This window comes from Pelophylax lessonae, assembly GCF_965119305.1.
Source record: "Pelophylax lessonae genome assembly, chromosome: 1".
Taxonomy (NCBI): domain Eukaryota; kingdom Metazoa; phylum Chordata; class Amphibia; order Anura; family Ranidae; genus Pelophylax; species Pelophylax lessonae.
In genome coordinates, this window is record NC_138768.1 from 782,211,298 (window position 1) to 782,227,030 (window position 15,733).

The 15,733-nt window shown below is 45.9% G+C and overlaps 1 protein-coding gene across 1 annotated transcript in view; it reads left to right on the forward strand.

Moving 5' to 3' along the window:
• FAM184B (family with sequence similarity 184 member B) overlaps window positions 1–15,733 on the forward strand; it is a 180,170-nt gene that overhangs the window by 105,668 nt on the left and 58,769 nt on the right. The window contains exons 6-8 of the mRNA XM_082273160.1: window positions 716–826; window positions 3,695–3,804; window positions 13,458–13,542. Of these exons, the coding sequence (XP_082129286.1) occupies window positions 716–826; window positions 3,695–3,804; window positions 13,458–13,542 (306 nt within the window). The remainder of the gene's footprint in view (window positions 1–715; window positions 827–3,694; window positions 3,805–13,457; window positions 13,543–15,733) is intronic.

Sequence of the window (15,733 nt, forward strand, 5' to 3'; positions counted from 1 at the left end):
AGGCTCGGTTCACACCTATGCAGTTTGCTTTTGATCATTTCTGCAGTGCTCTTTGCTGTGCATTTTTGCTCACACGATTTTACCATGATTTTGCTGCAATTTTATCACGATTTGCGTCTTGCATTATTTATTCTTTTTTTTTTGCCAATTTGTTGTTGGGCAGATTGAAAAAATGTGAATCCCTGCAAAATAGCTGTAAAATGGCAGCAAAAATGTACTACATACTTCTCTGCAGCTTTCCCATTGAAGTCTATTGAACCAAAAAAAAAAAAAGCAAAAACTTTTTTATGAGTTTAAAAAAGTCCCTGACCATTTCCAAAAACGCACTGGCTAAAAAACGCATAGATGTGAACGTGTACCATAGGAAACCATGTTATATATACTGTAGTGCGTTTCTGCAACAAGCATGAAAAAATGCATTGGTGTGAACCGAGCCTAAACATATACTCCACAGTGTTTTCTGAAGCCATCACATACTAGTGGTTGAGTTCCGTTCATTCTGCAGCGAACAGAACTCAGTTGAAGGGAAGCATTGACCCTTTTTGAGGATTCCTATAGTGTACTTCCACAAAGTAGTCAATTCAAATTTTTTGTATATGTACAAACAGACATCGATATGCATAATCACACAAAAATTATTTCAGATGAGTCTATTCTGTATTGCTTTTTAGGCTTTAACCATTAATACATTTCTGCCTATTTAAAATGATTACAGGAACATGAAATGCACATCGAAGAGCTGAAAAAGAAAAATGAAGCTAAGATAAATCAACTTATGGAGGAGAGGGACAACCTTTACATTAAACTTCAAGATTCCATATGTCAGGTATATGTGATAAAATGGAACAATCTGGTTATTGCTATGCTGGGCTTATACTGTAATGGGGGCCTTTACAAAGAATGGTGCTTCCTATGGGATTTTACCCAACTATATATAGTGCCACCTTGCTAAATTGTTTAATTGTCAAGAGATCACACAGTGAGCCATTAACACAGTCTATCATCTAATTAACAAGTCGCTGGGTGTCGCAGATTTATAGGCACCACATCCCTGCATAGTCAAAATATTGAAGGAGTAGGAAAATGGGATTTTAAAGATGGCAAAAAGACAAATTGATATATAAAAAGAACAACATTTTATTAGAACATTAGATTAAAAACAATCTTTCAAAAATAAAATCATAATACAGTAATCATGCGATTATGATACAGCTTTACATGTTTCGCCAACCTCTGGCTTCTTCAGGGGACTTTAATGAGTACTGCATACATAATCGCTAAATGTTAAAAACGACATATTAGTCACAAACGCAACTACCACAGATAGAGGTAGATTATCACAAAAATTAATACATATCAATTATTTTATTATTGTATATCTCTCAAGAATGCATATGATTTGAAAGTTATCATTAAATGGCCCTCTTACCTGACTGTGCATAAAATATTTTTAGTGTACTGCATATCAGGAGGGTATTCCGAAGAGATATCAGTGAAACCACAGGGAGGGATACTGAATCCCCAATTGGGTCTGTGCAAAAAGGGGGAATCAACAAGTTATTTAAGTTATTTTTATATCAATTTGTCTTTTTGGCACCTTCAAAATCCCATTTTCCTACTCTTTCAATATACAGTCTATCATATGCCTTCAATAAAGTGGAACTATGGTGATATAACAAAAAGACAGATGGTATGTTAAAATCACATACATGTTTTACCAAATATAGGTACACTACCTCCACTGACCTTCCTTTATCCAAATTACCCATCACTTCCACATAGAATAATAAAAGGTTGGTCTGGCAAGCACAGACTTTCATAAATACTGTATATGCTGGTTACTACAAATTATACCATTTTCGCTGCCAATTTCTTGGATATGATCCCTTACCATTCCTTCCAATACTTTTCAAACTATTAATGACTTATCTTTCTGGTATATATTTTAACCTTTTTGGAATATTGGTAACACATTTGATTTTCTCCAATCTGTTGGTCCCATTCTAGTTAGTATTGAGTCCTTATAATTAGGTGCAATGCTTTGGCCATACCACGGCTTACTTCTTTGAGGACTCTCGCGTGTAACCCATCTGGTCTTGGTGATTTATTCAAATTAGGCTTTTCTAGTCTGTTTTGAACATTGATTTCTTTTAGCCACAAGGTTACATTCAATACAGTGTTTTTTTTACATTGCTGTCCTGTTTAATATACTCTTCCTTTTTGTTTGTATAAAATGAGGAGAAGAATGTGTTTAAAGTGGTTCTCCACTCTGTAACAAAAAATCGAAAGTCTTAAAATCCTGACTTTTAATAACAGGACACTTACCTGTCCATAGATATAGTTTTTCACTAGTCTGCGACATTTAAAGTGTAAACACCTGGCTGTGATAGCTTGCTGCTTCCTACTGCGCATGTGCGAGCTGCGCTGAGCTTTATGAATGTAACCTGTAATGTGTCCCAGAAGACTGCTGGGAGGGAGGGGGAAACCTATTGTTCAGGTGATGAATGTCTAATCAAACAGCTTGCAAGAGCATATATAACCTAAATCTTCTCTGGGTGTTATTGGTGCTGTGTACAGCAACACACAGAATGAATTACAGGATGTGGCTGTACATGGGTATACGTCGGTTTTTGTGTAAACACACACACACATGTACAAACCTGGATGCAGAAGTTCTGGAGTTGATTTACTAAAGGAAAATAAGATGTTCACTTTGCAAGGGAAGTTGCACTACGCAAGGGAATTTCCCCCCAGAGCTTACCTAATGTGGTGAAATGTCACTTTTCAAAGAATACCCAATCACGTGCATGGAAAATAAAAGTACAGTATTTTTGCTTGCACATGACTGGATGATAAAAGTCAGCATAGCTTCTCCTCATTTATTAAGCTTTGGGGAAAATTCCTTTGGAATGGTAATTTCCTTGCAAAATTAACTTAGATTGTGAACTCTAACGAGCAGGACCCTCTGATTCCTCTTGTACCAAATTGTATTGTAACTGTACTGCCTGCCTTTATTTTGTAAAGCTCTGCACAAACTGTTGGCACTATATATATACCCTGTATAATAAAAAAAAATAGCTTTTAGTAAATCAACCTCACTGTGTCCAGGGTTGTATGTTCTTGCACAGGTTTACGCAAGTACTGGCCTAAATACCATTCTGTAATTGATTTCTATTGCTGTATGTAGCAGCTGTGGCTCTTTTTGCAGGTTCCGTATGCTCTTGCATGCTGTACAGCCCCGACTTCCATATGCATGATCCCAGATTTCTTGCGGATTTCCATAGTGTTTCCTACAACAGCCACTAGATTTTCTTCTGACCTGTCTTAAATGTATAACATTAATTACTATGAGCCTTTCCTTTATCTTGCTTCAGTAACTTATTTGTCTTGTATTAAAGTATCTAAACATGTTTAAAGGCAAACTTTTGTACTACTAATACTAAAGCTTAGAATTACCCTTTAATGATTCTATTGAGGTATGAAAGTGTAAGGAAGAATAGATTTTTGCCACTGGCAACATAGGCCATTTTTTCAGGCACTTTTTATACTTGAGTGCAGTGTGTGCTTGACTGGAATGCTACGTTAGTTGCCTAGCTCAATAAGTAAGAATATGATGATATACCTAATTGTAAGTGGCAGTGTGCATTTGTAGTATTAAAAACAGTTACATAACAATTGTTTCATTTTTCATCAGAATAAAGCTATTATTCAGCCATGTGAAATGTCCAATTCAAGTATATCGAATAAGGAAATTAAAGAAAATGTACAGCTGTCAGCTGATTTTAGAAGCAAAGATACTATAAGGCAAGTTTGTGATGGTATGATAGCAGATGTAAGTCTCACAAAATTCCTAAAAGTGATATTTTCTGTGTTGCCTCCAAGTTTATTTGACATCATGTGAGTGACATATAAATCTAACAAATCTCTTGCGTGGACAGAAGCTAATGGGCCATACACACTATAAGATTTTCTGAAGACTTTTTCCTTTAGACTTACCAAAACCAGATAATATGAGGTCAAACCTAAACGCTTTCAATTTGTATGCAATCTGGCAGGCCCTTGCACTACATAGAAAAGGTAAATCTGAAGGAAAAAGTCCTGTATGGCCCTTAAGACTAATTTGGACAAAGTCTTCTTTGAACCTTTTCACTGCCAACGCTGTTTTTACAAACGTTTAAAAAATAATTTTGGGCCTGAAAATTATCTAAACACCCCCAAAATAATTTCTGAAAGCAGACATCCTAGACAATAAATTAGTGGTTTAACAAAACAAAACAGTTTATGAAATGCAAAATTTCCAGTAACAAAGACACTTAACAAATACAACCCTGTCACATGCATACATTCGTACGTGCATGTATGTGGGGATAGGAGGGCTTCAAAATTTTTTGGGGGGGGGGATTTTTTGAAAATCTTTTTTATTATTGCAACACACAAACCAACAAAAACAAAACAACAAGGTGCAAGGGGTCACCCATAAACACACGATGACATCATATAAAGTAACAGGTCACCCACGCAGGGGTAATCAGCAAGAAATACAAGTGGCATCATATCAGGTGAATACACATATTAAGGCACATAACAGTACTCAGAGAAGCGAGCCATAAAGACTTGCAGTGAGGCAGACAGAGAAAATATCAGAAAACATTAGCAGCTGGAACCCCCCCCGTGGCCAGCAAGTCAAAGGTGGAGTCCGAAAGCCAACGCGCCCACACCCTGTCATGTTTCCTGGGGCACCCCCTATGCTGATAAGTGTCTCGATAAAGTGGGATCACCGAATCCAACAGCGTTCGCCACCGCTGAAGCGAGGGGGGAGACTGCTGTTTCCAGTGCAACACGATATTCTTCCGGGTATAGAAGAAGAGAAGACCCATCAAGGTGCGGTCCGCCACCCTAGGAAGCAGATCGTCTAGAAGGCCCAATAGTGCCACCCCAGGCGAGGGATCAAAGGAGGTCTCCAGCACTGCGTTGGCCACTGCGAATACTCGTGACCAGTAGGACACGATAGTTGGGCAGGCCCAGAAGATATGTATGAAGTCTCCCGGGGATTGGCCACAACGCCAACAGTCCGGGGAATGGGAGACACTCATCTTGTGCAAACGATGGGGAGTGAGATAAGTCCTGTGGACAATTCTGTATTGGATAATTCTATCCCTGAGTGAGACCAGGATCTTAAAGGGGGTGTCCCAAATCTGCAGCCAGTCCTCCGCGTCCAAGTCCGGAACATCCCGGGCCCAGTGGGAGTGGAGGCCCGAGAGCTCCGGAGAAAAGACCCGGAGGAGATGCGCGTATAGCACCGAGGCGGCCCGCTCGGAGCAATCGAACCTGAGAACCCTCTCCAGGTCCGACTGCACCACCTGCGCCACCCCCGCGGAAACTGAGCTCTGAAGGCGTGGGACAACTGCAAATATTTGAAAAGGTGGGAGGGGGGCAATCAAGTGGTCAAGCGTGGGGAGGGTAAGGTCTGAAGACAGATCCGATACTCGTTTCACGCCATATTTCGTCCAGCCTGCAGGGTCAGGGAGGGAAAACAGGTGTGGCAAGGTGGGATTGATCCATAAGGGCGCCTGGGGGGAGACGGCGGTGTCCGGGTATGCCTCCAGAGCCAGGCCCTGCTGCCAGGCCCGAAGTGTCGTGCGCATGGAGGAAGTCAAGTGATAAGGGGCCCTAGGGCCCCTAAACAAAAGGTGGGAAAGCGCCTCCATAGACCCAAGCACCGCCGCCTCCACCACCACGGCCGAGTTAGAGGCATCCGGAGTCAGCCACCACGCCGCCGTGACCAACTGGCAGGACAAAAAATATTTATGGCAGTCCGGAAAGGCCAAGCCACCTTGTGAAAGGGGGCGCATCAGTGTGGAAAATGTAATCCGAGGGGGGCGGGAGCCCCACAAAAAGGAGGAAAAGAGTGTATTCAAATTAGTGAAAAATATCTTGGGAATCCATTGGGGGGAGTGCCAAAATAAATATGTAAGTTTAGGAAGAAGTTTCATTTTAATCAGATTAATATGCCCTAACAAGGAAAGTGGAAGGTTCTCCCATGCCTTCAGCCTGGCCCTGATCTCCCTCACCACCGGATCCAGATTAAGAGTGATAAAATCGGAAGGTTGCCTAGAGACCCGCACCCCCAGGTACATGAAACTGTCCACCCATTGTAACAACAAGTCTGTCGGGGCACTGTGTTTGGCCCAGTCATCTATGGCCAGCAGTTGGGACTTGGACCAATTAACCCGTAAGCCCGTCACTCGAGAGAAACTGTCCAGAATGAGGAGAGCCCCCTGTAGGGAGGGGCCCGCATCCTGGAGGAACAGCAGGAGGTCATCCGCATACAGTGCCACCCTCTCCTCCAGCCATGCCACCCGCAACCCCCGAAAATCCGGAGAGATTCGGAGCGCCTCTGCCAGCGGCTCCATAGCAATAGCAAACAGGGCCGGAGAGAGAGGACATCCCTGCCGCGTACCTCGGGACAGCCGGAACCGGCTGACAGCCTGCCGCCAAGGCGGATGGCGGCCTCCGGGGACCGGTAGATGGTTTGCAACCATGAGATAAAGAGAAGGGGAAAGCCCATTCTGCGGAGCACCTCCCACAAGAAGAGCCACTCAACAGAATCAAATGCCTTCTCAATGTCTAAGGAGGCGACAACCCTGGCCCCAGCATTGAGGTGGGGAGCCTATAAATTTGTGAACAGTCTGCGGAGATTAATATCGGTAGACCTACGGGCCATGAAACCCGTTTGGTCCTGGTCGACCACAGAGGGGAGGACAAGGCGGAGCCTGGAGGCAAGAATTTTAGTTAAAATCTTTAAATCATTATTGAGCAAAGCTATAGGCCTATAGGAGGCACATAATTTAGGATCCTTGGTTGACTTATGAATCAATATGATATGAGCTTCAGCCATGGACTGCGGGAGTGAGCCCATTGCAAGGCAGTCATTGTACATTGCGGCCAAAAGGGGGGCCAGGACCCCAGAGTGGGTTTTGTAAAACCTTACCCCCCGGGATAGACCGAATCACAACCCGAACCCCCTCCTCCGTAACCGGCCGGACCAAGTCGGAGCGCTCCGAGTCCGACAGCCACCCCAACGCCACCGGGTCCAGGAGCCGACACAAGTCTCCCGGGCGGAGATCAGGGGGGAGAGTAGTAGAATACAGCCTAAAGTAATACTCCTGAAAGGCCCCCAAGATCTCCTCCGGGGAGGTGAGGACTCCCCCTGCGGGGGAGGTGAGCTCCGGAACCAAAGTGAGCGGGGCATCCTGTCGAGACAGGGACGCCAGCAACCGCCCGTTACGATCGCCTTGTTCAAAAAAGCGTTGTTTAGACTGATAGGAGGCCAGCCGGGTAATCTCAGACATGTGTAAATGTAAATCACGTTTGGCCCCCTGCATCAGCGCGAAGTTGGAGGCCGAGGGGTCCCCCCCGTAACGGGAGGAGGCCGTCTCGACCGCCGCCTCCAAGGCAGACACCTCCGCCGCTTGCTCCAACTTTACCGCTTTAATGGCGGAAATGTAGTGACCCCTGGTAACCGCCTTAAAGGCGTCCCACACATGTCCCGGAGAGGAAGTGCCCGCATTCAGCTCCCATCGAGGGTGTCTGTGCCACAACATCTGGTTGATCAACCCATTGAGTGCCTAAACGCCACATGGAACCACTAAGGTCCCAACCAGAGCGTAACACCACTTTAAGGGGGCTGTGATCCGACAAGCCACAGGGTAAGTACTCAACCTCCTCCACATCCGACAAAAGAGTCGGGTTGGCAAAACCGTAGTCTATTCTGGAAGAGGTTTTGTACGTCGTGGAGAAGCAGGAGTAGGCCCTCTCCCGGGGGTGTTTCCAACGCCACACCTCCTGGACCCCGGCCGCCGAAGACCAATGAAGGAGGTCACCTGAGAATGCCCGGGGGTGCGCAGGCCTGTCTAGGTCCGGAGATAGGATGGCGTTGAAATCCCCCAGCAGGAGCAACTTAGCGGGGCTGTAGTGGGAGATCCGCTCCAGGAGTGTGTAGAGGACATCCGCCCTGAAGGGGGGAGGGACATAAACACCTACTATTACGTAGCGTTGCTGCCACATAGAGAGCACCAGGAGCACATATCGTCCCAAGGGGTCAGTATGAACCTCCTCTACTACACATGGTAAAGACTTATGCAACAAGATAGAAACCCCCCTGGCACATGTGGAATACGAGGCATGGAAAGCCCGTTGTACCCAGGGTCTCCTCAATGACTGCAATTTGCTACCCACCAGATGCGTTTCTTGTAAAATGAGTATGGAAGGGTTATGCTTTTGCACATATTGAAAGAGGAGCGCCCGCTTGAACTTGGAGTTGAGACCTCTGACATTCCAGGACAACACCGAAAAGGTACTCATCCTAGGTGACGCCATCATGGATATACAGGAGGGGTAGTACCCCCACTAGTACGTAGGTGACCCAGAGCATCAGGGGAGCAGCAAATATAGAGAGACCCATGCACCAACACAAAAAAAAAATAAACAATATAAACAATATAAACACTCCAACAAGTGGAGCACAATACCCAGACACGATGTGTCTATCCTACCGTTCCCGGACGCTCCCCGAAAACACAGGGGGGGGCCTGGGGACAGTCTTAACCCAGAACAAAAAGAACCGCTAGGCAAGGCCAGCTACCCAGGCCAGCCAACCATGGGGGCAGTCCCGTGGCCGTAGCCACTGTCAAAAATAGGAGAACAAAAAGGAAGAACCAATGGGGGAAGCTGTAGCCAGTGTTCACAAAGTACTATAGCTGGGAACAGTTCCAACACGCCAGGCCCAGCTCCACTCCAAATGATCCAACAGAATGCCAGCGGTTAAAGGCAAAGGTCGGCACCAACCGTGGGAGGGGGGGAGAAGAACGGGGCAGCTTAAGGGAACAGGACAAAGAAATGGAAAAAAATATATACTGGGAGGCCAGCCGGCAGCGGTCCAGAGCAAAAAGGAGGGATCGAGGCTGCGATACAATGCAGGGAAGGACAGGATCCGGGGGGGGGTACCATCCAGGATGTCAGGCAGGGGAAGAGGAGAAAAAATACCTGGAACAAGGCCGGCCTCATGAGGAAAGTGCTGCGGGTCCAATCAGGGGCAAGGGGAAGAAATGCAGGCCTTAACGGACATCCAAACAGGCAGCCACCGCCTCTGGGTCCTCGAAGAACCGGGTGCGATCGCCGTCCACCACCCGGAGCTTACTAGGGTACAGTAGGCTGAACTTGATACCCTTTTCCCGGAGTTTCTTGCGGACTTCGGTGAATTGGCGCCGTTTCTGTTGAACCTCCGGGGAATAATCGGGGAACAGCATGATTTTAGAGTTTTCGTATTGCAGGTCCGACTTGGCTCTGGCAGCAGAAAGGATCCGGTCCCGGTCGCGATAATTAAGTAGCCGAAGCAGGAAAGGCCGTGGCGGAGCCCCCGGTATCGGGGGGGTCGGGGGAATCCGATGCGCCCTCTCCACCACAAAGGTGGGAGGCATGGCTGGCAACTCCAGTAGGCCCGTCAGGAAGGTCTCGGCGAACTCCGCAGGGTGGGAGCCCTCAGCGCGCTCCGGGAGTCCCAGGATGTGGACGTTGTTCCTCCGAAGGCGATTCTCAGTATCTATCGCCCGGTCCTGCAGGGCCTTGACCTGTACCTGTAGAGCGCGCAGCTCTCTGGAGTCAGCCCGGGTGGAATCCTCCAAGTGGGAGATAAGGCCCTCCGCCTCCGTCATCCTGGACCGGAATTTATCCAGATCATGGCGGATGAGACTGATATCCGTCGCCATGTAGTGCATCTTCACCGTGAGGGCATCTTTGCAGGCTTTAATGGCCTCCAGTATGTCTGATGGGGATGGATCCGCCGAGCCTCCGGCTTCCTCCGCTGTCTGGGTGCCGGCAGACATCGTGGAAGAAGTAGGCCGCGTCGCCAAGATGGCCGCCGCGGGACCCCGAGGATTCGAAGAACCGGATTTTTTCCCAGAGCGCAGTTTCCCGGGCAGCAGCGGAGGAGCCCGCGGGGTACCACACCGTCTCCTGGAACCCAGGGTGCAAGGCAAGGGGTGCCGAGATGAGAGTAATGAACGCTGGAACAAGTTCAGGATGACGGTAGGAGCGGATCTCAGGCACAATGCGACCGCTCAGCTCCACATCCCGGCCACGCCCCCTTTGGGGGGGGATTTTAAGTGCTCCGGTGTAACTTTCATTTTTTCACACTTTTTTTTTAATTAAACTTTTTTTTTATTGTGATGTATTTTTTGGTGACAGGTTCTCTTTAATGAGACCTCAGGGGTCCAAAAGACCTTAGATGTTGCAGATTTAAGCCAGTCTGAGGAACTGATACCTGGACCCGAAAGTGATTTTTATATGTCACTTCCAGGTCATTAGCAGGTAAAGGGAGATCAGTGAATGAATGTTGGTTGATCTCCCTCCCCTCCACCCAGCGGCACCCACCATGCTGATCCCAGATCCACCGATGAGCGCCTGGAACCTGGGAAACATGGAGGAGGTACCTGGTGACCACCTGGGTTGTGTAAAACCCCTGCGGTGGCAACAAATAAGTTAAAGCATTAAAGTCCAATTATAATTTTGGAAAAAGAGAGAGATTGTACCTCCAATGCAACCTCCATTTTCAAAGTCTTGTCTCCACATCCCTGTTACAGTAGTTGCCCAAAATACAGTCCAAAAAGAACCAGAATTAGACCCATTGTGCTTTGTAATCAGCACTCAATAACAGCTCTGGACAGACACATCCTTCTGCAATATAAGTCTGTGTGAGAAAGCTTGTTCTAAGGAGTGTGGCTGTTAGCTATACCAGAAAGAAACACTAATGTGAGAAGACAGGAAGCAGCATTTTCACTGAAAATTAAAGTATGTTACTTCATATTACATGCAAAAAGCATCACAAATTATACCATGATGAGCTAGAAGACTATCTAAAGATAAAAAGGAGTGAGACTGCAAGTGGGCTTAAATATACCTATACACTTAAAGAGGTTGTAAACCTCAGTCATGAAATCTGAGCAAAGCAAATATATTTGTAGCGTTTACTCATCTATCTCCAAAGCTATAAGTGTCTCTTCTCTCAGGTGCTTCGTTCCTCTGTTATCAGAATGAGTCATTTCTGAGAAGTTTTCCACATGAGATAAACTTGTGTCGGGAGGGAGGGGGTAGGTTAGAGCTCATAAAGGAGCTTGTCTATTCACAACACAGTTCTTCTTCTCTGTGGAGGTGGGTGGGTGTTCCTTTCCTCCAATCAGCTCTCACACACTGTTACTGCAGTCTCCCCGCCCTCTCCTATGTGCTGCTGACAGATGAAGAAAGATTTTTAACGTGATCTGCCCTTTTGAAAGGGTGTAGAAAGGCGAAGACTGCAGATTAACCTTGTAACGCGTATGTAGGAGGATTTGTTTAATCTCTGTGTATTAGGCTGTTCACTTCCCTGGGTAAATGTGAGAGTTTAAGGCTACTTTAAAGTACATAAAGGTTCCTGTGTAGCAGTCTGAACAGAGCTCAGATCCAGTTACTATATAGTGTAAGAGCCTCTTGAATTAAACAAAAACCTTTCCTACCTCCTGTGAGTTATCCTAATTCTCCAGTTGTGCATCACATTCTCCCCCTCCAAGGCACTGCAGATTACAGTGGGAGGGTTTCAGCTGCACAGTCGATTCTGCCAGTTTAGAAAGCAGTGGGCAGGAATAGGTGTGACCAGCTGTTGATTGGCAAACTACAGGCTTATGAATCAGAAAAAACGATGCTGATAGCCACTCCCTTTACAACATCTTCTTATGCCAATGTAATACAAGCAAGCGCAGCCTACATGAGGGTGGCAACGCTGCTTTGAATTCAGGATCAGTGCAGCAGGGTTGTCCCCTCATCACAGGAAGCTGCATTAGGTGGGCTTCTCTGGTGGGATCAACCTGTATCTGTAAGACTTTGCAGGAGCACTAAGGGAAAATGGTGCTGGGGCATGTTTTTTAATGGGATTCCATAGTTCTACTTTAATGACTGGGCCACCTAATCAGACTCAGGAACAGGTGTACTTTAATGTTGTGTGTGAAGTCAGCAACCATGCAGGGGACCACTGGAAATTACTGAATGGTGTCTTCAAGTAAACACAAATACAGCTGACCAGTATTGCTTGTTTTTTTTTAACAGAAAAGTTCTTATTTATAAGCAAAACATAGGTCATACAGTGCAAGGTAAGTCCAAAACAGGAAAAACAAAAACAAAAGCAAAACTAAAAACCAACAAAACAAAAAGAAAAGAAAAAAAAAAGAAAACCAACCTTGGGGTCATCAAGGCAGATCAAAAAATCAGGGTAACAATATAGAGACAATCTCAAATGAGTAATAGAACTCCAATACAACAATTATTGCATTCCGAGAAAATTCAGAGCTGAGAGTGGAGGGGGTGGGGGGGGGGATGGGGAGGGGGGGCACCACTCGGAATCTTAAGGTACACAGTGCATAGTCATCAAAAAGGGCAAATGGGTAGAGCGGGAGGAAAGGGGGGGGAAAGGGGGGGGTAAGACAATGACAGGTACAGGGGGGGCCGAAGGGTAGAACAACCATCTCCATCAAAAAGGGGGGGGGGGGGCTAGCTAGCCAGCCAGGGTTCCCATATCTTGTCGAACTTCTTAGGGCACTTTCTGGCCATGTAGGTTATTTTATACAGAGGGAGGGCCGCATCTACCATCTTCCTCCACTGGGAGACAGTAGGCGGATCAGCTGTCTTCCACTGGGTAAGTATGGTCTTCCTGGCATAAAAAGCGGCATAAAAGATCATGAGCTTAGCATGTTTCCCGGCAGGGAGGTCATCATCAATGCCCAGGAGGAGAACCTTAGGATCCAGAGGGATATCCAAGGTCCTCATAGTGGACAGCGCACCCGCAACTCCCCTCCAAAAGTCCTGGACCAGAGGGCACGACCAAACCACGTGCATGAAGGAGCCCAAAGCCGTCTGGCACTTGGGACAATGATCGGACGCAGTATTGCTTGTTATCTGAGCTAATACTGATAATAAAGCATTGGAGTTGCTTGTTACCTGTATACAGACTGATGATCTTTAAAGCGGAAGTAAACCCATAGTTTTAACAGTTTAATAAAACAGTTAAACTTTGGGCACATGACGGGAATGTAACTGTCATCCTGGATGGGCTCTTGACCAAACTGTCAAACCATCCAATTGCTGGTGTCATAATTGATCACATGTCCAGCATCATAGCAGTTGAAGATTAAACGGAGGATAAAAGATGGGAGCTTCCTTGGCTGAAAAAGATAGGAGGGTTTACTTCCACTTTAAATGAGGTCTAAAACTATTTAATCCGTCATATAATCTACGTGCTAACAGGGGTGCAAGGGAAGTGCTTGATCAGAATTTTCTGTTTGTATAGACATTAGGAAAGAGTTCAGACCTTAATGTTAATCAAATCATGTTACTAACACAATTAATCTTTTAAAATGTGTATTTCCTATTAGATATGAGCTATGTGATTGTCCTCCAAGTACAGCTCCTCAATTACATGCAACACAAGCAGAATGTGAACATATTGTCGGACTACAGGTACTAAAACACCACTGTATTATGTGATAATTTACCTCAAAGTGTATCTAAACCCAAGAACACAATTGTAATGTATTGCAGCTTACCGGTCATGTTTCTTTTTTTTTTTCCTGGAGATCCTGCCAGTAATGCATTGACATTTCTCAAACACTGTAATGTCTGCTTTGTCGATCTAAACTGCTTACTCCTAATTTGAGCTACCGAGCATCTTCCCATTCTCCTTGTCTCCATAACATGGGGGAGGTGTTCTGTAGTTTAGAAACAAGTTGGGCAGGGCTAATGTAGCACTGCCTCCTAGAGGGCTGCTGGATATTACACTTTAGGGATTCCCTTGGGTTACCCGTAGCAACTGTTTGCAGAAACCTAACACTTTAAGTTCTTGGCTCAATCAAAGATCAGTCCAGGGGTTGTTGTTTATGTGGTTTTATTTAAATTGGGATGGGAGAAGGGATGAGTGGGATACTCCAACTGTTAATTGTTCACAATGCTGTGGACTTCTAATCTGAGAATGTGGCAAGGCTGCTACTTGAATGAAGATGAGGTAAGTGTTCCTATAGTATTTCTCTTCAGGGTACTCCCCTAGTACCCCCTTTCTCTCTGGGCTAACTGACACCCGTCCACTGACTCTACACTCTGGAGTGGTCCCCTTCCTGGGCATACCCCGGGGCAAGTTCCTCTGTACTCACGACACTGTTTTTCCAGATTCTCCAATGCCCCAACTCCTGTAGTCAGCTCTCCTGGACCTCTGGGTTCAGTCTCACACCACCGGTACACCATGCCGACTGCCTGTTGCCACCATCAACCGCTACAGAAGAGGAGGCAGCCGCCACCCTCTTTCTAGGACTCTGCTTTCTGCCAAAGACCTCTACCTTATGTGCCCGTGGCTTTTTATACCCTGTCCCATAATGCACCACTCTCTGTGCCAACCCCTACCCCTGGGACAGTACCAAAATTGACCAGGTTTCCTCCAGCATCCAATGTGCCTCCCCATTGGATAAGCTGGGGAAACTATCTGAGACGAGATGAATCACACACTGGGCACACTCAGTAGACCTAACTACCAATCCTGCTCCCTGATAAGCAGAGTGTACAAATATTTTGCCTGCTGCTCTTCTGGTAAGCAGAGAAAGCCAGAACTACACTCTCTTACCTAGCACCTGACTAGGAGGGTGCTACACTAATAAGAGATTTCAGCAAAGCATTGCCAGCTCACTACAGAAAGTTACTACGCATAAAAGACCAAAGGGGGAGGAATAAGAAAAGTTCATTGTTAGGGTTTACATTAACTTTGACCAATAAAAAAATATAGGTATAGGGTCCTTTTCCACTAAGAATTGTCTGTTTTGTAAGAACATGTATGCCTTATTTCAATCCTGATTATCTACTTGTTTACCCTACTGCTCATATGGAAACGTTTTTTTTTACATTTTCATTCTTTTTCCTTTCCTATAGTGTAATTAAAAAAATTAAAGTATTTTAGTGAAATTATAAACATGTCAAATCACAGAATAAAATGTGTACTTTGTATTTACAGTATTTTTAAAATGATCACAGGGAAAACTTTTTTTATTTATATTTAAGGTTTTCCTAAATGAAAAGAAAAATAGAAAAAAATACCTGAAGTAGATGAGGCAGTATAGGGGGTGTGTAAGGCAGTATGAGGGGTAGGTGAGGCAATATGGGGGTGGGTGAGGCAGTATGAGGGGGTAGATGAGGCAGTACAGGGGGTGGGTGAGGCAGTATGAGGGGTAGATGAGGCAGTACAGGGGGTGGGTGAGGCAATATGAGTGGTAGGTGCAGCAGTATGGGAGGTGAGGCATTATGAGTGGTAAGACAGTATGAGGGGTAGGTGAGGCAATATGGGGGGTAGATGAGGCAGTATGGGGGGTAGGTGAGGAAGTATGGGGGGTGAGGCAGTATGAGAGGTAGATGAGGCAGCATGGGGGGGGGGGGGGTGTAAGGCAAGATGAGGGGTTAGTGAGGTTGGTGAGGCTTAGTGAGGCAGTATGAGGGGTAGGTGAGGCAGTATAGTGGGGTGTGTATGGCAGTATGAAAGGCAGGTGAGGCAGTATGAGGGGTAGGTGAGGCAGTATGAGGGGTGGGTAAGGCAGTATGAAGGGTGAGTGAAGCAGTATGGGGGGTAAGTGAGGTGATGGAGGGGTAAGGTGGGAAGAAATTTTTACAGGTACCA